This window comes from Dendrobium catenatum, unplaced genomic scaffold (genome assembly GCF_001605985.2).
Source record: "Dendrobium catenatum unplaced genomic scaffold, ASM160598v2 original_scaffold_97798, whole genome shotgun sequence".
Taxonomy (NCBI): domain Eukaryota; kingdom Viridiplantae; phylum Streptophyta; class Magnoliopsida; order Asparagales; family Orchidaceae; genus Dendrobium; species Dendrobium catenatum.
The window spans coordinates 262,251-286,631 of NW_021416236.1; the positions used below are offsets into that span (position 1 = coordinate 262,251).

At 35.8% G+C, this 24,381-nt stretch overlaps 1 protein-coding gene across 1 annotated transcript in view; it reads left to right on the forward strand.

Moving 5' to 3' along the window:
* The first annotated feature begins 5,519 nt into the window (after positions 1-5,519).
* Positions 5,520-24,381, forward strand: part of LOC110109555 (stromal 70 kDa heat shock-related protein, chloroplastic) — a 33,784-nt gene continuing 14,922 nt past the window's right edge. The window contains exons 1-6 of the mRNA XM_020840667.2: positions 5,520-6,189; positions 8,409-8,661; positions 9,061-9,140; positions 11,326-11,468; positions 11,548-11,646; positions 12,012-12,201. Coding sequence (XP_020696326.1) covers positions 5,635-6,189; positions 8,409-8,661; positions 9,061-9,140; positions 11,326-11,468; positions 11,548-11,646; positions 12,012-12,201 — 1,320 coding nt within the window. The 5' untranslated portion in view covers positions 5,520-5,634. The remainder of the gene's footprint in view (positions 6,190-8,408; positions 8,662-9,060; positions 9,141-11,325; positions 11,469-11,547; positions 11,647-12,011; positions 12,202-24,381) is intronic.

Below are 24,381 nucleotides of genomic sequence, written 5' to 3' on the forward strand. Positions count from 1 at the left end.
TAAAATTTGTCATACTAGAATTTTTTTTTTAGAAAATAACAAAAAAGCCATCCCAAACGAAGCAAAAAATTCGTAAAATAGCTAGTGTGCCACACTCCAAAACGCCCTCCTAGCAAAGGGCGGAACTGCCTTATGTGCCCCCCTAAAAAAATTAAAATATTTATAATGGGGACAGTTTGGGAAATTTATAATGGGGAACTATGTTGGACGAACCAGTAGCCAATGGAAAAGAAACAAAAGCTCCCAATCATCAACCACGTTAGTCTTCATTCCATCCCATTTTTTACATTTCTTTTTTAAATTTAAGCGAGTAATTAAATTTATAGTTTTTGACGCATTTGAATTGGGGCAAGGCAAACAGACTTCGCAGTCTCAAACTAAGTCCGTATTTTACTAAGTATAAATTTGATGTAATTTAAATATGAAAAGTGCGCTAGCATTTATTTATATAAAAAAAAAATGATTGTATTCAACATCGCAACATGACAAAGACCAATCCTATAATGCTGAACGTGAAGCAGTTCTAACAAGAGTTTTCTTTTTTCTTTTAAATACGACAATTTCTCTTTCCTTATTGTGGTACTATTTTTTTATTGATTCTTAAAACAGAGTTTTAATACACAATTTTTAATTTTTGTACTAAAACCTTATTTTTAAAAATAATAAAAAATTCATCCGAAATGAAGCCTAAGAATTCATTTGGGACAGCTTTCTTGTTATTTTATAAAGTATTTTTTTAGTATAGATTTTTTTATGAATTAAACATTTTTATACTAAAAAAATGCTTCATAAAACATTAAGAATTAAGAAAGATGTCACAATGCTTTGTTCAGAACAACTTTCTTAGCATTTTTAAATCAGTTTTTTGCTCTAAAATTTTTTTAGATTTAGATATTTTTGTACTAAAAAACTGTTTAAGAAGTAGTAAGAAAGCTGTCCCAAACAAAAGCTTAAATCATCCGAAGCTTAGGGTCTTATATATATTTTTGTTTTTTTATGAGTTTCCCCCTCTAAGAAGGCTGGTTCCGCCGCTGCTCCTAGCTACCAGTATTTGCGCATATTTGCTTTGGCATATTGCCATGCCACCAATCAACTCCCCTCTTCTCCACAGCATAGACAACTAGGGTCCTACTCTGTAGAGCCTTATCCACCACATGGAAGGCTATTTGTTTTCATTGATTGTTAGTCTTCTATAGCTATATATAATCTCTTTGAAAGATATTTGATACGTAATCATGAAATAATCTTTGATCGGGCACGAATCTCAAGGCAAAAATCAAATTGGGAACTTCAAAAATTAAATTCGGGAGCACCTGAACTCTGATTTCAACGAGCTTACAGTTGAACTGAGCGTCTCAGAAATACGAACCCAACGACACCAAATTCAACTCGATCCGAGCCCAAATGGGTCCGAATCATGGACCCGAAGCGCTGTTGGAAGGTTCAAACCGCAATTTGAGATACCAAACGGTCTCTGATTTTAACGATCTTATACTCGAATCGAACGGCTCGACGATACAAATCCAACGAGTCCAAGCTCGACGAATTCCGACATATCTAAGACTTTCAAATGTCCAACGAACGGTGCACGATCATAGGATTCGATATCGGCCGTCCATTCAACCACTCCCTATTCACCCATGATCTCACGCCTATTTACGAGCTATGCCACTCCATAAAATCTATAAATAGAGCCCTCATTCTTTACAGAGGGGGCAAGCAAGAGGAAAAGAGAAGGAAGATAAGGAATAAGCTCCTCCTCGACCACCGATGGAACCTCGCCGGACCACCACAGGAGCTCGCTGGACCACTGCCGGAACCTCGCCGGACCACCACCGGAGCTCGTCGGACCACCACCGGAACCTCATTGGACCATCGTCGGAGCTTCGTTTCACCAGCACCTCAGGGCCCAACGTTCAGCTGAAGGCCTAACGTTCAGGCCCGACGTTCAAGTCCCGATGTTCTGCTGAAGGCCCAACGTTCTGCTCAAGTCCCAACATTCTGCTGAAGGCCCAACGTTCTGCTCAATGTCCGACGTTCTGCAGAATGCCCGACATTCTGCTGAAGGCCCGACATTCTGCTTAAGGCCGGACTACCAACTAACACCCGAACTTCCAGGTGACGCCAAGGTACTATCAAGTGACATCGGGTCTAACGCCAGACTTCTATCAAACAATTGCTAATTGTAATCTGATAGCCCTTGGAGGCGGGTCAGCCCTTTGTAACCGACTCAAATTATAGTGGAATCATTTTCAACTGGGCTAGGCCCTGTGGTTTTTCCCCTTTTTAAGGGTTTTCCACGTAAAAACTCTGATGTCTCTTATGAACTACACCCTCTTACTTATCTGATTGTGTGTTGGATCTTCATACAATGCTAAGACATTAAACTATATATTACTATACCGCTGCGAATACTCCAGGACGCAACAATATTAATGTTTAGGGTTAAGACTTTGTTTGTGGCGATTTTTTTATTGCTTTCTTAAGCAGTTTTTTAATACTAAAAATTATTAAAGGAAAAAATTGCTTCACAAAGAAGTAACAAAGTTATTTCAAATGAAAAGTAAATCTTTAACATCCTCGCTCACAAGTGTCTAATTCATATAAATCCATTACATGAATTGTGGAATTATGATTTCATGAATTTGAAATAATATGAATATGCTTTGTTAGATATTATAGTTAATCTTGCCATATTAGTCTTATATTTCATCGAGTTTAGGCACAGTTTTCTTTAACACTTTTATTATCAAAATATTCTTGATATATCATCAAAAAATTATCTTGATCGGGCATGAATCACAAGGCATAATCAAGTTTGTAACTTTTAAAATTAAATTTGTGAACAACTGAACTCTGATTTCAGCAAACTTATAATCAAATCGAACATATAAAAAATATGAAACCAACGACATCAAAATCGACTCAATATGAGCCCAAATAAGCCCAAATGAAAGTCCCGACGCACATTTGGAAGGTTCAAACCATAAATTGGATGACCAAATGGTTTACAAACATGACATGCTTATAGTCTAATCGAGCGGCTCGACGAGACGAATCCAACTAGCCCAAGATCATCAAATTCTAATATCATTAAGACATTCAAATTTTAGGAGTCAACAAGTTTATTTAATTAGTGGTTTTAAGCTAAATAGTTCATAAGGACATTATTTAGATGCATTTGATTGTGAGGCATTGCTCAATCCTTGATGAAAAATTTCGTAGATTGAGTTTTTTCTTTTTCTTTTCATTTGTACTATTTTTCTCCTCTAAAATCAATGTATATTAATATGTGCCAGATGAGCTAGCTTTATATCATGCTCATTTACTATTGGTACATATTATTTTAGTTAAGGAATATTTAATTATATTAATATTTCATTTAGGCCAGTTTTTTATTATTTTTTAAAGCAGCTTTATAGAACAAATATTTTTTTAATTAGAATTTCGTACTAAAAAGCTGTTTAATTAGAAATCAGCAAGAAAGTTGTTCCAAATGAAGCGTTAGCTGTAATATGTTTTTTTTTTCCTTCACAGTTGACCCACAAATAAGATGATATTAAAGTATTATTGATGAATAATGCAAGATTATATTCCGTAACTATTTGGGTTGGAGGTAGGGGTGTCAATTCGGGTCAACGGGTCGGGTTCGCGTCGAACCTGGAACTGACCCGACACTATTCGGGTCAATCAGAACCGTATTCGGGTCAATCAGAACCCGAACCGTTTTTAAAACGTGTTAGGTTTCCGGACCCGAACCAGACCCGAATCGGGTCCGGGTCAACCCGACCCGACACGAATGACCCGGAGTTGACCCAAAATTGCTAGTTTTCAGGTCAAAAATCGGGCCAATCTTCAATTTTCGGGTAAAAAACGGGTCAATCTCGGGTTTTCGGGTCAAATATGAGCTTTCGTGTTACTTTCGGGTCAATTATGGGTTGCTAGGTCAACCCAAACCCGACCCAATTTTTAAAACGGGTTGATTTGTTGAACCCGAACCCGCGAACCCGACCCCTTTCGGGTTCAGGTTGACCCAAACTCGAATTTTTCCGGGTCAGGTTCGGGTCGGGTTTCGGGTCGTGTCAGAAATTGACACCCCTAATTGGAGGAATTGATGTCATATGGTTTGATCTACCAAAATGTTGCAACACCAATATTGTCATTACAATTATGATAAAAGATCTATGATATCTTCTAAGGTAATAATTCTTTGAAATATCAATCATTTGATCTACTTTCATATAAAAGTCTAATCAATTTATTTATTTTTTCATTAACCATCATACAACACATAAGTATTGATATTTGATTTATTTGCAGGAGAAAAGTTTATTCTAAATATAACAAAAAAATATATATTCTAAGCACATAAACAATTCAATTTTTTATGAAATCTTATTTAAATGTATGTCAAAATAAATTAGAACTATGTTTTGAATTATGTTCACACAATAATTAAAAATATATGAATAACAATCGAATTAGGTTTGAACTTTGTTATAACTACTTTCAAATTTATTTAAATAGCGTTCATGTATATCCAAATATGCCATGAAGAGCGGAAGGTTAAAAGTGCACTCGTGAAATGATTATGATGCACTCACCAAGAGTCAAAGATTACTCGTCACTCATCATGACTACGCTCGCTACTCGTAGAAATTATTATGTGCGAATGCCGGACGCAAAACACTTTTCGGAGACCAACCAGAACGCGCCATGTCAAAGTTATCGAGTCACGGTACCGAGAAGTACCGAGCACATGAGTGATGCGGTAAATTCTGATTGGTCTTCGGAGGACGTTCGACGACTGCATAGAATAATTAATCCTCACACACATCCTGTCACTTTTTTCTTTTTTCTCTTTGTCAAGTATTACACAGTGAAATTTTATAAGTCTTGAAAGTATGATCCGTATATCACGCACGAACAAATTTAAATTCAATCATTAGAATATGGAACAAATTTCGAACTCAATTCCAACAAAAGTCAAACTTAGTTTTAAAAAGAATATAACTATATAAGCTTCGTTTAGGACAGTTTTTTATTGCTTTATAAAACGGAGTTTTAGTAAAAAATAAAAAAATTTGTACTAAAACTCCGTTTTAGAAAGCAATAAAAAAATCGCCCCAAACGAACCTTAAGTCTATTGAACTAAATCGACTCTTATTTGATCCTCTTTATATCTTTAATGGGTTCTACATTAGTATCAATAAAATTGACCTCAATAACTAATTTTCATAAAAAAAAATCCCTCATAATTAATAAAAACCATTAAATAGCAATTTTAAAGCCATACACATGACATTAAGATACTTGTTCGTAGATGTCAAAGTCTTTGAACTAGTTATTGAAACTTATAACTACTATTGCTGGGAGTGAAATGCAAACACAGACTGTTAAGGATTCAACACGTGGCATACCAAGTTTTTGAGACACGTGGCAACATGAAATGCGTGGTGGATTGTTGTGGGAAAAGAGGACGCACGGCTTTAACTTAAAACTATCTTGCTCTTCCCTCCTTCCCCACATGTTCCTCGTGCAGTCGTGCTTCAACATCGTTATCAACCGGCTCCTCTTGTCCCTCCGAGGCTCGGCGCAGCGGTAGAGACTTGCTAGGGTTAGGGTTTTCCCTTCATGGCAATGTCGTGCTCCGGCGCCAACATGTACGCCTCCTGCTCGGCTACTGCTCCTCGTTCATTCAGGAAACCATTGTCGCCCTGCATGTCTTCCTCCGTCTTCCTCGGCACACGCCGGCCGGAGAATTTCACTGGTAAGGAACTCCGGATCTGCAACCGGAAGGCAACCAGGAGGTCTAGCGGGCATCTGAGGGTTGTCTGCGAGAAGGTCGTGGGGATTGATCTTGGCACGACAAATTCTGCGGTGGCGGCGATGGAGGGTGGGAAGCCGACGATCGTCACGAATGCTGAGGGGCAGCGGACGACTCCGTCAGTTGTGGCGTACACGAAGAACGGGGAGCGGCTCGTAGGGCAGATTGCGAAGCGCCAGGCTGTAGTGAATCCGGAGAACACCTTCTTTTCGGTGAAGCGGTTCATTGGGAGGAAGATGGTGGAGGTGGATGAGGAGTCGAAGCAGGTCTCGTACAGGGTCGTGAGGGATGAGAATGGGAATGTCAAGCTGGAATGCCCGGCGATTGGAAAGCAGTTTGCGGCTGAGGAAATTTCTTCTCAGGTTGGTTTTGATTTTGATTCCTGTCTATGGATTTCTTTTTTTGATAATTGTTTAGGCTTTCCTTCTTTTTTTAATAATATGATGATTGGTTTTTCAAAGCTGCTCCTTAACTGTTTGAAATTTTGACGACATTCCTATCCCCACAAATGGTTTCTATATTAATGGGGATTTAGTGATGATAGCCCAGCTCATGATAACCACAGCTGCGTATCACATGTGGAGCAGCTACGACCGAAACCAGTCACGCAATTCCAAAAGCTCAAGAAATCTCCACCGCTCCTCCGAGACAGAGAAACGATGTATTACTTTATCACCAAATTAAATGAAAAATGATATGCTTCTTCCTTGCTGATATGCATACTCTCATTTAGCTTGCATCCACTGCTCTGTTTCTTTACTTCATTATGGTATCAGAGATGTAGCGTTACTACATCTACCTTCCTCCCTAGCTTTTATACTCTGCAATGGCAATGGATTAACTGGTTTCTTCTTCCCTTCATGACGACCTTGCATCATTCAAACTTGACAAATGCTCTGTTCTCTCTTTTCTCAGATTCCTTATTTCTAATATAAAATTTGTTGTCAATGCACAATTCACAAGCAACAACTAACCACTGTAGAGGTCCCAAATGCTCAAGTTATTCGCAACAAATGGCTTTGAAGGTTTCTTACATGGGTCTACCTTTTGCCCAAACAAAACAACCATATGTTCAACAACGAACTCATCCTAACCCCTGATATAATACGGAGATACTCATTGACCAAAATATGGCCACTACTCTCTACCCTAACATACCACACCCATTCTTTCCTATGTTCTAAACCTTACTTTTTGTTCAAACATTTGGGCAATGATTGAGAGACGCCTTCAATCCTCGAATTGCTTTAAAGTAATTTAGTTGAAGAATGAGCTTCATCTCATCTTCATGAAAAATAAAATGATTACACAATGCCCCTCCGAATTCAAGGTTTTTGTGGACAATATTATATCAGTGGGCTCATCTCTCGACACTGAAGATATTATATTGTAAGTCCTCAATTGATTGACTTTTCCTATCAAGCATTTGAAGATGGCTCTTCTCATTAAACTCACTTTAGTAGGTCTTGATAATCTTTACTCTCTTTTGAATATATTTCTTTTTTGTTTTAATAAAATTTTTTATTGCTTAAAAAAGTGTACGTTTGTGGGAATGCATCTTGATTTGTGCCTTTAATATTTCTTTAGTCACTCTGCCCTGACAATACAACATTGGTTAATTGGTGGTTTCCTTCTACTATTTTTCCTTTTGTGGCTTTTTCTTCTGGCATCGACACTGTATTTGTTGCTAGGCTTCCTTCTTTGCTATTGTAGACATGTCGGCCCAGTTGTTTTCCTTGTATTTCTCTGTTATTATATTGCAGGAACTTTCAAAATTGTAGAGAGTTGATAGAATGGGATTCTAAATGTGGAAATACGTTATTTGTCAAAGCCATGGTTTGAAACTTGTTGTTCTTGCTGGAATTTAAGAGTGCTGAATTGAAACTTGTAAAATTAGGCAAGAAGTTGGCAGATTTTGAGAGTTAATGTATTTTGGGTTACAAATAGGACCTCTAAGATAACTCATTGAATGATCATATGGATTTTAATTTTCTTTCAGTTCTAGTGTTTTTGATGGATTCTTTGAGCACTTCTTGAGTTGTGTTGAAAATTTTTGGGAGGGAATTCTCCTCGTCCCAGTTTGTGGACTAGATCTTCCAATTTGTGATTTCTATGTACATGATCAGGATTATTTCAAGTTTGATCCATATTGCCCCATTATTGTGGTATAAATCTTAATCAAAGTTGAATTTATTTTGTTATTAGATTTCTTAAGAAATTTTAGTTTCTTTATGCGAATTTTAGATTTTATTTCTGATTATGTATCCAAAAAGATTAATCTTTGCCTAAATTATGAAATTGTGAATTATGATATTTTATAAGCTTCTTTATTCATCTTAATCCTGGGTTTATACTAGTTAATCTTAAAACTCTAAATCGTCCTAGTTCACAATGGTTTGCTTTCATTAATAGTGTTGCTTGCTAATTGATTCTCTTATTGTACTGTGAATGGATATCTTAGAATAACTAACTCACCTATTAGTTGTTAGGATGCTGTTTTCCCAAAAGATTGTATTAACAATTTTTATTTTCTTATTCTGTCTGATCGGCTTCCATCTAATCTTATTTTCTTGACTCTTAGGTTTTGAGGAAACTTGTTGATGATGCATCCAAGTTCTTAAATGACAAAGTGACTAAAGCAGTCGTTACTGTGCCTGCATATTTCAACGACTCCCAAAGGACTGCTACAAAGGATGCTGGTCGTATAGCTGGTTTGGAAGTCCTCCGCATCATTAATGAACCAACTGCTGCTTCATTAGCATATGGGTTTGAGAAGAAGAACAATGAAACTATCCTCGTATTTGATTTGGGCGGCGGCACATTTGATGTTTCAGGTTAATCAATCAACAGTTTTTTGCTATTTTTAATTGCTATTTTAAATTTTATATGGAATTGCTTTTTATTTTTTTAAAATTCATTTATATGGCTTCTGTTATCGACTTCTTTTGTTTGAATGAATTTTGTTTTAGAGTTTTAAGGTTTTTAATGGGTTGTTTTGCATGTATCATTCAATAGAAAAGCTATAACTAGGGTTTGCTTGTTACAGAGTTGGCAGTCAAGATATGCATGCTTTTAGCAAACATATTTTGGCTTATTTTCTATGCTTTGGTGCGATAAATTATGATGCCTATTGTTTCAAACTTAACAAGTTTAATATTTGATCAATCATTAGTCTGATGATGCACTAGCTTATTTTTTTGTAGATTATTAATTTTATTGAACATTCCCTGCAGTACTTGAGGTTGGAGATGGTGTATTTGAAGTTCTTTCTACTTCTGGAGATACGCATCTTGGTGGTGATGACTTTGATAAGGTTCGTTAAGAAAATTTAACCCAGATCTGTTGAACACAGTACGCACCATTACTTTTGTTTGTTTCTGCTTAGTTTGACATTTTGCAAGGAATGCAACTACCATTCTACGTGATTCCAACTTTTCTGAAAAGTTTTGTAATATAAGTTTTTAATTATTGTTTTTCTGTTTGCATAGAACTAATTAACTTTGCTCCTTTTCCTATTTGGATCTTAGGGCTAATCAACTTTGTCCAATTCCTTCCATGTTTGTTGTTCTTTAACCTTACAAATTTGAGCCTATTGGTGACAATAGCCAGGAAAATTAAAAGAGTTAGTGATGTAATGTGAGGCTCTTCTATTTTCTTAAACAAGGTGTTAGCAATTATAAAATTATATGCTAGAGAAAAATCTAATATGATCCTACCATCTTAATTAATTACTCCAAACCCATAATCACCATGAATTCTTTTAAAACCTTCTACCTCTCTACCAACTTGTCAATTTAAATCTCTATCAATACAAACTTTCTTCATGAGGTATCTTTTGTATTAAGTCTTCTAAGTCATTTAAAAAGTTTTAATTTTGAACATATCCAAACTTACTTGAGGAGCATAAGAGCTTGTAATATTAATAATCTTAGCATCAACAACAATCTTTAAAGTTATAATTTTATTTTCAATTATTTTAATTTTTACTACATTTTTCTTCAAGCTCTTATCTAAAATTACACCTACACCATTTATTTTACAATTCCTACCAGAATAGCAAAATTTAAACTCTAAATTATCAATCTCCTTAGTCTTATCTTCAACCCATTTAGTTTCCTAAATATATAGAATATTTATCTTTCTATAAATCATAATATCTATTAATTCTATTAATTTGCCTGTAAGAGATCCTATATTTCAAGTTCTTATCCTAATTCTAGTTTTATTGACTAACTTCTTTGCCCACATCTGTCCATGATGTGGGAACCCTTGCCTATTTAACATCGTACCCAGGCGTCAGTGCAGCAGCCTTTACACACTTCTTACTATAATCAAGTCATACAACCAATCGCTATCCGGGAACACCCTAGCTTTAACACAATATAAATAATTTATGTCATGATTATTTCACAAGTTTTACGCTAGCTAACACAACCCTTCACTTTTCTCATTCATGACTTGGGACCTGGCTACGACAATGTTAAATTCAGGTGGCTGGAGCAGGAATAACAAATAATTTACGATGTATTTGAAAATCGGCTAGAGAGTGCATTTTAATTACTTCAAAATTTTATCCTACATTTCTTTTAATTTTGACCAAACACCATGGGCGGATCCCCATAGAGCTATTTGCCCACCCTAAAAAAAAAGCCTATATAAAGAATAAATTTGAAATTTTGACCCCTCTAAAAAAATATTTTGCCCAAATGGTTGAAGATGCTTTTTGAATGATATATTTGTCTTACAAAAAATGTAAGATGCTTACTTTCTAGTTCGTATAAAATAGGAGGTAAGCTTTATATATCAAATGGAGAAAAAAGTGACTTATGATTTATAAGTTAGGTTTGTATTGCCTTGGATTTGACAATGCATGGATGCAAGAGTCCTAGGGATGGCTATGTAGTAGGCAAGCAACTTTAGGAAAAGATGGCCTTTATTTTTTTCTTTTCTTTTTTATTTGGATTTTTTCCTATTCTTTTCTTCCATGGATATATGTGATGGGCTCTTTGAAACTTTCATATGCAAGTTGTCATGCATACTTTATGATTTAATTATCCCTTTTTTCTTTCTCAAGTTAGACCATGCTACATCTTTTAACGTTTTTATTTATTTATTTTTTTTTTTAACTACATCTTTTAACGTTGCTGTTGGATTCACTATCAGATTTGGAGTTGCTGATCATTTTGATAGAATGCCTCGTTGGGCACAGCCTCCTCATTGGACTACTAAAAGATTGAGAAATTAATAATAGCAGAATTTATTTTTCTTGTCACTTTTGTTCCTTATAGTTCCCTTCCGTAGAATTATTCAACTTTTCCTTTTTATAGAAATACTATAGGAGGTTTGCGTTCCTTGAAATACTCTTATTACTTGTTAAGAGGCTCAATTGATGCAGTAATGACATTGTTAATGACTGCATATGCCAGTGCAGCTTTTTTACTTTTGTAGTGATTAGCATTCCCTTCCTGAAAGTTTTTGTCTGTCTTCATTTTCCGCAGAGGGTGGTTGATTGGTTGGCTGCAAACTTCAAGAAAGATGAAGGCATTGATCTCCTTAAAGATAAACAAGCCCTTCAACGACTGACAGAAACGGCAGAGAAGGCCAAAATGGAGCTGTCATCCTTAACCCAGACAAATATTAGGCTAGTTTCTCATGTCAACTTTGTTATTCATTGTTGTATCTGATTGGGCCATTATTTTTACCCAAAATTTATGTTGCAGTTTGCCATTCATAACTGCCACTGCTGATGGTCCAAAGCACATTGAGACAACTCTGACAAGGGCAAAGTTTGAGGAGCTGTGTTCAGACCTTCTGGATAGGTATTCATTTGTTCTTAATCTTCATCACTTGCATCTGAAAAAAAAAACCTCTAATCCTTTTTATCAATTAGTACCCGTAACGTTTTATATAAACTCATTTTCACTCATCATAACTTTTGGCTGAATGATTCTAGTACAGTTATTTTACGCTTGTTTGTTTTTTTTCTTGGCTAGAATTCTTTTGATAGCATTTGGAATCTGTGTTTCTTACGTGATTTTCTCAAATGATAAACAAAAGCATCTTATGATGATCTTTGTTGGAACTTTAGCCCTGCTAACTTACCTTCTTAGTTTTACATGCGGTATTATGCTGTAATTTTTTTCTTTTGCTGCTGAATTGCTTTTATATTTTTATCCAATTTCAGGTTGAGAACTCCTGTAGAAAATTCCTTGAGAGATGCAAAGTTGTCTTTCAAAGATCTCGATGAGGTGATTCTTGTGGGTGGATCAACCAGAATTCCAGCTGTTCAGGGGCTTGTCAAGAAGTTGACTGGAAAGGATCCAAATGTTACTGTCAACCCTGATGAGGTTGTTGCCCTGGGTGCTGCGGTGCAGGTAATTTTTGTTTTTCGGAACAGCATGTGCATATCTAAATCGTAGTTACATCTAATGCTTATGTAGGGCTATAGGATCTTAGTGGTGAAGACAACCGTTTGATTGATGTTCCCTTATAATGGTGATGGAAGGTTTAAGAGGTGGGAAAAAGGATATTCCCGGTTAGATAAATTTAATGTTGAAATTTATAGGCTATCCAAAGACAAGTTTTTCTTTATAGAAAAATGTTGAGGAACTTAAGAACAAATGTTTGGGATATTAGAGAACTAATGCTGATATTTTTATGGATTTTAGATCAATTGTTATGGAGCTGTGAAATTTTTAATTCAATTACTCATAATAGAAAATTGTCTCTTTATAAATTCTTTTTAGCTGGGATATCGTAGGGTAAGCGGGAATTGAGATTTTGAGAAGTTGTGAGGGATGCGAGAGAATATGTATGAGAGTTTTTAAGAGGTTGGATGTATCTTGTGTTGAGGGATGTATTAGATTGTTGGAGCCTTATGTGGAGGAAATGAAGATTGAAAAAGGGAGGAGTATGGACAAGAAAAGATAACTAAGGAATCACCCAAACCCTAGGGGATTAGCCACACAAAGCTTCACCAATGTGTAGAGCAGTCATTAAGCTTTTTCACATGAAATTTGCACAAGAAAAAAATAATTTTATTTAATTAATCTAAAAGTACAAGACAATATCCTAGGGGAATATATAGGAGAGTTTTTAAGAGATTGGATGTGTCTTGTGTTGAGGGAGGCTAGGTATTAGATTGTTGGAGCCTTATGTGGAGGAAATAAAGATTGTGTTAGAAAAAGGGAGCAGGGATAAGAAAAGATAATTAAGGACTCACCCAAATCCTAGGGAATTAGCCACCAAACTTCACCAATGTTTAGAGCAGTCATTAAGTCTTTTTTACATGAAATTTGCACAATAAAAAATTAATTTTATTTAATGTATCTAAAAGTACAAGGCAATATACTATTTATCGATCTTTTAGAAGCCTAGATAAATATAATAACATTTAGGAGCAAATAAAATAGTTTAACATGGACTAATGACTTGTCCTAATGCAAAGTCTTGATGATATATCTTAGTTTGTGACATTTTCATTGGCCTTTTGTGTTGGTGATGCTTCAAATATCCAAAGAAAAAAAAAACTACTAAAAAATCCCCATTTTGTCTGTGCCTCATTCAAATCATTGATAATTGATAAAAGTGAAAAAATATGGGCATTTTGACTTATTTTTTTAGATTTAAGTGTTATTATTATTAGTAGTTGAGTGCTAGATTTGTAAATGGGCAAGATATTGATGTTTCACAAAATTGGACTTGCCCCTTTTATTTCTATTGGAGCTTTTATTTCTTTCTTTATAATATGGAGTATCTCTCTGTTTTATAACTTAGATGTTGTTCCTCATTTTGAGGGTCTATTTGGGATAGTTGTTTCACTATTTTATTTACAAATTGCTAACACGCCCTTGTTTGACTATTGCCTTTTTGTTGTTTTTTAAAAAATTGTATTTATAACCAAATATGCTAGTGTCTATTAGGGGCAACTTTCTCATAGTTTTGCTTTTCAACGTGCTGCCACTAGGTGTGTAAACGAGTCGAGTCAAACCAAACTCAAGCTCGATTCGCAAGCCAAATACCGAGCTCCAACTCGAGTCAAGCTTTTAACTCGTCGCATTGCAAATGGCTCATTGAATCGCTCGATTTTGGGATTTGAGTACCGCCATTGTTTGTGTTCCGCACGCGAGCCCGCGTCATTCGCATTCCGCATTTCGCACGCGAGCACACCGTCGTTCGCATTCCACGCATAGCTCGCTTTGTTTGTGTCCTGCTGTTCGTGCGTGAGCCCACCATTGTTCGCCAATCCGCATGCGAGCCCACGTCCTGCTTCCCGCCCAACCATTCAAAATTCCCACCCACACATAGTGTTGGAAATCAAAATTTCCGCCACGCCCATGCTCCATCTTTCGTTCGTATCCCACTTCCCGCCTCATTCGGTCTTTAATATATAAATATTTTATTAAAGAAGTAATTAATAACGAGCTGGCTGGCAAGCTCACGAGCCAGCTCGCGGGCTCAAGAGCCAAGCCTCATTGAGTTCGAACTCGTGCCTCGATAAGCTCAGCTCACAAGCTTGTTTAACGAGTCGAGCCCGAACCGGCTTGCGAGTCATCTCGACCCGCTTGCAACCCTAGCTGTCACACATCTATTTTACTATTGCTTTTTGCTTTTTAAAAAATTTCTATGATGAGAAGCTATGTTTGAGAACGAGATCTACTTGAGCATTGTAGCTATAAGAAAGTTATTATTTTTTTATTAAAAAAAAGATTATTTTATCCACAAAAGCTTTCAAAAAAATTCTTTTCCCACAATAGTTTACAAACACCGTTAAAAAAAAATTGCAACCACTCCAAATGCACCTAGAGTGTGCGGGTGATAAGAGAGTTGCTCGACTTTTTCCATATATGTTTTATAATACTCACATTAATTTTTAAAAGTTACTTTCTCCACACTAGTTTGACAACTACCTATAGAGAAAGTTACAGCAATATGATTAAAAAAATGGTATATTTTTCATTTTCAACAGTAATTGAAACTCGAGGGAGATAAGGGGAACAGGCAAAGTGGATTTGACCCAATTTTAATCCTGATTTACATGAACGACGTAAGAATGAGTGTTGGGGAGGTAAAACAGTAAATAGAGTAAATAGGGAATGCACAAATTTTGACACAAGAGTTTAAATAGTAAATTTGAATTGCAAAAAATAAAATACAATCATAGAAAGATAATAGAAAACCTAATTTATAGTGGTTTGGCAAGACCCGGCTTATGCTACCATTAGAAATTGTCTTAGGAGTTCCCTTAGCTCCGCTCCCTTTTTAATTGTAGGTAGATAAATCTCCTTACAATCGGGCTATATATACCCCAATGCTTCTCCTTGAAGGACAGAAACTGCCACTCTTAGCTCAACCTTTGGCTTGTAAACACAATAGTGGAATAAGAGTATGAGATTTTAATCTAAACTTTTATATAGCTCAAAAGGATTGCTATGTAAAAGCTATAAGATTGAATGAACAAGATGGTTTGGCTCATGAAAATGGAGAACAAGTATGCTGATAATAGGCATTAGAGGATTAAACAAATGTCAAAATTACATTTAACCATTGCCCAAACTACCCCAACTAAACTCCCATTCTGTTGGACAGTTGTACTTTATGTTATTTCCAAATCGAGTTAGATTATATATTGAGAGAGAGAGAGAGAGAGAGAGAGAGAGAGAAGCGCGACACACTTAGGATTCCATTATCTAAATCACTTCTTTGCTCACAAACTAGTGGAGAAATCAATTACAATCTTCGTAGTTCAAGGGTAAGAGAAGCGCGACTTTGTTTATCAATAAGGACATGCCTTTATACCTCCTAGACAGTTAACAAAAGAGAAAAATTAGAATGAAAATAAAATTACAAAGATTGGAATACTTGAATGTAGAATTTTCATGTGAAGGACAAAGATTGGTGAATGTCATTTAGATCATAGATCTTTTGATTCTCATGCATTTATTTTTTTAAGAAGATGGAATGATTTTGCAATAGATTTTTTGATTTGAATCCTCTTGAGTTTTAGGCTAGAACCATGGTGATTATCTATTAAGTAGTGACTATCTATTGTTGATGGGGTAAAACCAAATTCTCATGGCTGCTCTAATTGGAGTGTTAGACATGGAATGTAAGCTATATGCAACGACTAGAAAAAATGAAAATTACTCGACCTAACTATTTGGTGACTATCTATTAAGTAGTGACTATCTATTAAGTAGTTTGAGATGAGCTGTAAATTGCCTATGACTCGTTAAATGTTACGGTTCTCCCTAGAATCGAACCAACCAACCGGCCTAGGAGGGGCCGATTCAGTTTTATAGGAGGCGGGCTAAGCAACGTGAACCCCCCCTAGGGCGACAATTAGAAAGAGGAAAGGCGGCGACTAATGCTTAAAAAAGTAATTTTGAATTTGGTTTATGTTAGGAAGCTCTAGGGTTAGGGCATGCATGATTATTATTTTCTCTTGGAGTTCTCTTGGTGGCTTTGGGCTCTAGATTCATTGTCTAGAGATTGGGTGAAAACGATCCTCCTCTTGAATTGAGGATCAATTGTATCTTTGCTTGTTCTTGCCTTTGGTTTTATTCCTACAATATAATCAACTGTTTTTGGATTGTTTCATTGGAGATCTTGAATTTTTTTCGTTGTGTTCACCAATTCTTGTTAGGGTTGCTTGCGAACTCAAGTATTTCCCGCTAGGGTTACTTGCGAACTCAAGTATTTCCTATCAATTTGGTATCATACTAATTCCTGGACCATTGTGGGCTGATTTTTTTGAAAACTCAATAGTAGGATTCACCACAAATCATATCATGCAGGTGAAAGGGGGGATAGGGGATAGGGAGGTGGTGGTTTTGATTGACAGTGGGGCTACCCACAATTTCATTTTCACTCAGGTCATCGATCAACTGGGAGTAAAATTAATGGATACCGGTTTGTGGGCTCCAAAGATTCGGCCCCGGCCTCCGTCCGCTTTGCTTTTTCATTTGCGGGGGAGTTTTAATGAAATAAGTTCCGAGGTAAATTTTGGAAGGCAGATGAGTTTGTAGATAAGACACTACCTAGAGATTTCGCCCTCATTTTGCGAGGACTTTCTGATCTGAGCTATGGTTTCCTATAAGTGCAAGCCCCTATAGTTAATTACCCCTCCCGATAACGAGAGAGAAGTTTCAATTAAGGCTAGTCGTCAATCAGATACGTAGAGAATACGTGTTATCTGGCATATAGTAGCAACATGTGCATATGTACTTGAAAAGTTTGGACGTTTGGAAATTTGGGTTGAGATATTTAAAAAGTTTTATACTTAAAATTGAAATTGCACCATCTTGCACTTAAAGTGGATGGTGGGGGAATGGATGATGGACCCAATCAAGATCCCATGGTTCCGTCGTCTCTGGCCATCGTGGTCCATGATCTACTTAATCAGAGGAGGTAGTCGACCCAACCTGATAGAAGGATCATTGTCGGCAGCCATGGGTTGCTTTGTCCAAGGAGACCTTGTAGACCTAGGATGGGTGTTTGTCTAAGGGGACAAATTTGAATCCACCTTAGCTAATAGAGGGCTTTATGCCTTATTAATCATATCCTATTGATTCATATCTCAAAGATTTGATGATACTAAGGAGCGTATTGACTCTAGTCACAGCCAATATTTTATGAGCCATTTGGCGGCAAAATCACTCGGTTTAGAAGGCCCCAGGTCATAACTGTTTATCCTGCGGTGCCATTTGACGGCAAAACCGCCGGCCAGATGACACATACCACGTCATTACTAACAGGAGATTATTTTAGAATGGATCATAGTGATATTTTCGACTAGGCATTAGCTCAATGTGAGCTGAAGTAAATTTTAATTTGTCCACCCGGCAAATTGTTGCGGAGGGTGAATGGATTTTAATTTAAGTGTTTGATGGATGATTTTTCAATTTTAAATATCTTTGGAATTTTTGAATTTTCGGGCATTTGGGTGGCATTTGAAATTATTTATGAACCCCTAAATGAGGTGGTATATTTAGATAAGAAAAACTATCGCTCTCATTTTAGAGATGAGAAAAAAGTAGGGGATCTCTTTCTAGAGAGAACAAAGAGGGAAAAAGAGGAACAAAAGAGGGAAAAGGTTTATGATGTGAGATATGAGTGGCTGGGTTTAAAGACTAGATAATCCACTCTCTCATTTTAGTGAAGAAGAGAGGCGAGAAATTTTTTTTTCACTAGAGAAGAGAATGAGGTGAAATTTGGTGAGGGAAGATGTTTATAGTGGATAGAATACATTTTATAAGAGAAATTTCTCTTTTAAATTTGTAAGAGAGAAATATTTCTCTCTTTATGACTAGAGAAAAATTTGAGGATGATGGGGCTTTTTGATTGGGAGAGGTTGTAGAAAGGTGTGGAGTGTTTTTGTGAGAGAGGTTGGTGATTTGTGTAATAAGTGATTGTAGAAAGATTGAAAAAAATGAGGTCTAGATTTTTGTAGGTTCTTTGAGAGAAAAAATGGTTAGAAGAAGATGAAGTATGAGGAGAAAGAATTGAAGACATGAGAGAAGAAAATGGAGGGTAATGAAAAAATATAGGAGAGACAGAGAGAAGTAAAAAATAAGAAAAGATGGGAAAAGAGAATGAGAAGAAGAATGGGAGGAGAAGACAGAAATAAAAAAGAGAGAAAATGAATTACATTTGGACTTGGCAGGAATAGGGTGGCTCGAACACTTGGGAGGCTTGGAGCGGAGAGGGACTGAAGGGGCGGCTCTCTTGCGTGGAAATGCATGGATGAGGGAGTGGGAGGTTGTATGCATGTTATGAGGATTTAGGAGGTAGTTAGTATTTTGAGTTTTTTATTAAAGAAAAAATCTCTTTTTTTTTTAAAGCTCTCTTTCTCTCATTATTCTATTTTTTTAAATATCAGTTGCACACAATATAAAATAAATATTTAACTTACATCGATTGTCGCCGCGTCGACCGGTTGCACACTATCGTGCGTTCGCTTCGCGTGCCCAACAATTTAAATTTTCACCAGATCGGCAACCCCCACAAATGGGTTGGATCTAGTCTATTTGATGTTCCGGACTCGGAAGCTGCGCTGTCCGTTCGCGAAAGAGAGGTCATCTCGGCTATTTGGATTTTTTGGTGCAACCGCTGTTGGGTTTTTTTTTTGCAATTTACGAGCTTTTTCATTTCCAAAATCAAACCCTTGCGGTTGACTTGATCCAACACACTAGTATTGACTGAGCAAATCATAATGCTCCCCAACAACTATGTGTGCGCGTCTAAAGCGGACCATGTTTGGTTTAAAATGTTGACATGTGCGGATCATCCAATAAACTTTCTTTTATTTTTTTTTTTGATGTCAATGCAAGCGATTAGATGGGAAGATTAATATAGTTATTTTTATGCTCTTCCTTTAGAAGGAAAATTTTTGGAGGCATTTGTGAACCTACAAAAAAAAGATTAAGAATTTTGAAAACCTAGATAGTCAACATTTATACAAACATGTCCCGCTTTAGGACACACCATATTTTTGGGGGCGCTTTTAATCTCTTCTACTAGTTTCGTTGTTCAATGTTGGTCTGACCGGTGCGCACAAGTGAATTTAGAAGCGAAAAAGCTGAAAATTACGAAAAAATAATACTCACCAACGACACGTGTCGACGAATACCCAAAATCACGAGATGACTTTCTGTTCAAAACAGAATAGCGCCAATGCGTCAGGTAGCAACGAAACTTTGTCACCCTCCTACATTCCAAAAACTTCAATCCAGCAGCCCAAAACATCCCCCAAGGCATAAAAAAGGCTTCCCCCCTATAACTAAGCTTCTTCCGGCCATTAGAGTGTGTTTGCTTAAGTAGAACCCAAACTGAGAGAGAGAGTGAAAGAGAGAAAAAGATTATTCCTGATAGAGCAGTTTTCGATTAGCGCCAAATCGTTCTTGGTCCTTCACCAAAGTTTAGAGATATCGAGAGCTTTTCAACGAGCCTAAGTACATCAAAATCCGTCCACACAGATTGTAAGATATCGCAATTTTTCTAAAACTTTGATTTAAACGTAGCAAACTACAACACATGAAGCCTTCCAAACTTCAGTGTTGGAAGATTAAATTGCCTCAAGCCTTACGATTTCACATTTCGTTGAGTATTTTGGGAGATATTAGCATTAAAATTTCTACAAAATGTACTGGACAAGATCATGGACTGTCCGACGAAGATCAGACGCCCAGATTTCATGGCATACCACGCGTGTCTCGTCTGGGATTCGAACGCGGGTCTCGTACACGTGTGACACGTGCATTATGCTGTGGCGCCAGTCGTCGCGCCAAACATTGGCAATTTGTACCAAAGTTGTCAAAATAATTCAAAAAATGCTCAAAATCTTCCAAAATTCATAGAAAATTGAATTTTTCACCAAATTGGACATTCTTGGGCTTGTTGGAAAGATATTTTAATGTGTATTTAATAAAAATAATTTTAATCTGTTTTGAGTTCTGGATTATAAGAAAATTGATTTTATTTAAATTTAATTTTCCTAATTTTCTTCAATCAGAGATCAAATTAATCCCAAATTTGTGTGAATGTTCTTGAGCATCTTAGGCATTCTATTTTTGATTTTAGATCAGATGCTCTTTAATTTTCTGTGATTGAATTTCAAAGTAAAGGTCCATTTTGGACCTAAATTTTTAAAATTCATAACTCTCTAGATACTTAGTATTTTTCTGTAGAAATTTTTGTGATGTGAATGTATGTCTACCAGGGTTAACACACCAAATTATGCCCATTGAATAGTAGGGACCTAAGGAAAATAATTAAGAAATGTCTAGAAAACTAGAAAATTCTAGGAACTATACATACACACAATAGGTGAAACTCAAACACCTTAAACTTAATGACATTTTTTAACATAGGTTTAATTTTTACTGAATTTAGAGCTCATTAGGTTAGAAAATTATCCTTCTCAAAATTCAACCCATTTAAGACTCAAAAAATTTAAAAAAAATTATAATAAATCAAATTTAATCCAAAAAATAAAAAATATCTCAAATGACCATAACATAGTTCTCTACCAAAAAAAAAGTCCTTGACTGGACCTTCAATTTAACTTTAATTGAATTCTAATGAAAAATAATAATTAATTAAAATTAATAAAAATCCCTAATAATTTCAAATAACTGGAAACGCTCATGGGTCATACCTGACCTTTGGGAATATTACATGCAGTTTGGAATGAGTGTTGGATTTAAAATGAATCAAAACCTTCATAATAAGGAATTTTAAAATTCAAATAATTAAGAAAACTTTGAAATTCATAACTTTGTAGAAAATTCTAAAATTAAAAATCATGGCTGATGATCTCCAATAAGACCTAGTATTTTCTAAAAATATCAAATCACCAAAATCCGGTCAAAATAAAAAAATCAACATTTTGGTCAACCTTAGTCAAAAACATGTCAAAACTTCAAAATCATAACTTTCGATAGAAAACTCCAAATTTAGTGTGCCCCTGTCTAACAATTCATAATTAGGTTATTTATTAAAAATATGAAATCCTTAAGATTAATTCTAATTTAAAAAATAATTTTGACCCCTTAGTTATATATCAAATAATCCTCTAAAATCTGTTAACTCCCAAATTTCAAAATTTTCGAGTAGTGGTATAATAAATTACTAACCAATCATTTAAAATCAGTAAATAATTCCCTTAATATTAATTTATTCCTCTTAATTTCAACCAATTTAAATTAATCTAATTAACCCTGATATCTGCTGGGTAACCCAGGCCTACGAGGCTATTAGCTTAGCCCTAAGGAAGGTGAAATAAACTTTCACGGCCTCGGTGTGAAACAAAGTAGTAATCAATTAAACTTTTAAAATTATATTTGATTAAAATCCTTAATATATAAACTCAAACTTTAATCTAAATCCCCTTTAAGCCTTAATCACCTGAATTTTAGATACACTCTAATAACTACCCAGCTTAGATTACCCTAGCCACACGAACTTTTACACACTTTAGATGTTGCAAGACATACTCTAATCAGCTAAGCCGGTGTTACTTTACTGCTGTGTGCCTTTTTTCGTGATTTTTACTGCATGTTTGGATAGAATTGCTTCGTGTGTCTGTTTACTTTTTTTTCACTCTATGGTGGATTGATGCTTTTGGGACTAGATTACCCTCTAGGATAGGTACGATCTGGATGTTCACATAGTTTTCTACGTGGCCAGTTCATGCAGTGCAATAAAAGGGACTAAGTTAATAAAAAAATCAATTGTATAAATGCTTCACAGGTGCTCCAGCTGCTAAAGCCTCCAAATATAAAAGACGTGGCCAGTGTTTACTTCTTTCTGCATATATATAACTGCTTGAATAAATATATCTTATTTATTAACTTTAGGATAACCTTGCATGAGAGTCTAGAATTTTGATTTGATATAAATTAATTTGTATTAAGTGTCAAGTGTGTGAAAATGGAGTTTTGAATTGGGATAAATAGGTCCAAAGCTTGGACTCCAAAGAAAAAAGACAACCTTAGGAGGAGTAAGCTCCTTTTCTATTTGGAGATCTAATTTTGGATCACTCTTTCTACCCAAAGAGGAAAGAGAGTGGCCTTCCCCTCAAGGAAAGTGTCCCTTATCCATTTGGGTAGCCTACTACGAAGAATTCAAGAAGTCTGAAAGATGAACCCGAAGGAGACAAGATTGAGACTTGAAGACAAAGAGTTTCCCATTAAAAACCACTTTGTTCTACTAAGGTTTAGAATTCGGTTGTTGCAGTGGTGCCACCTACTTTCTGGCAAAATTCTGTTTTAATAAGCAAAGGCAACTTTGCCTATGGACATTTATTAATTAATTCATTATATTTGATGTGTGAGTGATTGTCTTTAGGGTTGCCTGTTTTCTAATGTTTTTACGCTTGTATGCCGATTTATTTTCGCCTGGATACGTAAGACTCGTAAGGTGTGAAAATTTTATACTCGTAATCTTAAAAGTTTAAAATTTTAGTGAGTCTAAATAAACAATAGAAAGATAACGAATTTAGGAATTAGCCGGGATACGACCCCGGTCGCATGCATATTCTGCACTACTCTCTCTTGTTTTAGACTCCTTCCCGCCTGCGGGTAGAGCTGATATCTGACCTATAGGACGAAGTCCGACCTGGGAAGCCCAGCTTCTAAAAAATTATTTCTAAACTGTTTTTAAAATTTTCAAGCATACTTGATTTGAAGTTATCAACTAGCATGCATTGCATTAGAAACAAATTAAAAGAGTCAAATTTTAATTGCATTAGTTCTTAGCATTTGCACCCAACATAAGTAAAGAGCAATTAGAAATCTCGAATGTCGGCCCAACTCTCCAAAACTTTATAATAAACGTCGCTACCACTCTTTCATAAAAGACTTGACTCATCCTCTTAAATCACTAGTGTGTAGCTGGCTCCCCATCCAGTCGGGGTAAGTCCAGACCTTGCACTGAATTAGTTGGTTCGTACGACTGTGGTCCGTGTCCAAATTAGATTTAGGATCTGGGCATAATTTTATTATAAGACCCAAATTTCGGAATATAATCCCATTCTAATAAATGTTCAACTTAATTAAAGCCTCCATTCAATCCTAAAACGTAAAGGCGAACACTTAGATTAAGTTGGACACTTCCGGATGGTTCTGGAATCTCAAAGTGTCCTACTTCTCTTCCTTAACTTCGTTAATAACTGTTCAATCTTGATTCATTCCTTTTGATTTTTCAAACTTCATTCATTTTATATCATCTCCAGAAGATCTAACAAAATTCGTCACTATTTTAATCGATTTTCGTAGGGGACTTGTCTCTCTACGAGATAAATTAACTACGAGGGCTTGGCATACGAGATTTGGAACATACACACACCTGATTTAAAATTAATTTTTCTAAAATCTTATGTTTCTTAGGGAAAAGAGTCAAAAAATATTCTTTAGTACATTAGAAGATATATTGAAGTGAAATTATCTCCCTTTGGAGATACACCCTTTTTGATAAGTTTTGGATGTGAACCGACTGATCGTACTTCTTGAAATTATAATGGTGATATGAGTTGAACTTCACTTGTTTCCTCGGGCTATACGAATCTTTCTGAATACCGTCATGATTATTCAAAGATGGTTTCATAATTTTAAGTCTGAACACGTTATGAAATTTTATTTCATCCTTCGGTTGAATTACTTTTCTACCGAATATTCGACTTTTAGAATTAGAATTAATCTTCAATTAAGATTCACCAAAAAACTAATATTTTTCAAAACCTGTTTTCAAAATTCCCCAACAGCGAGGTAACAAGTTGAATTCAAGTCCGAGCCCGATCCTTCAATATGGGTAGATAGGAGTCAACACGGCTCGAACCAATTAAATAATATGTGATTGAGGTCGACCGAATATTATTATATACATTCATATTGAGCCTTCAAGGCCTATATTAGAGAATTCACTCACAATGGCATAAAGCATATGAAACCTGATCATCTATCGATAACTTGACTGAGTCGAACAAGTTCAATCATTAAATGAAATGATTGAATCATCGCGATTGATGCCATGTTGAATGCAAATCTCATACCGGA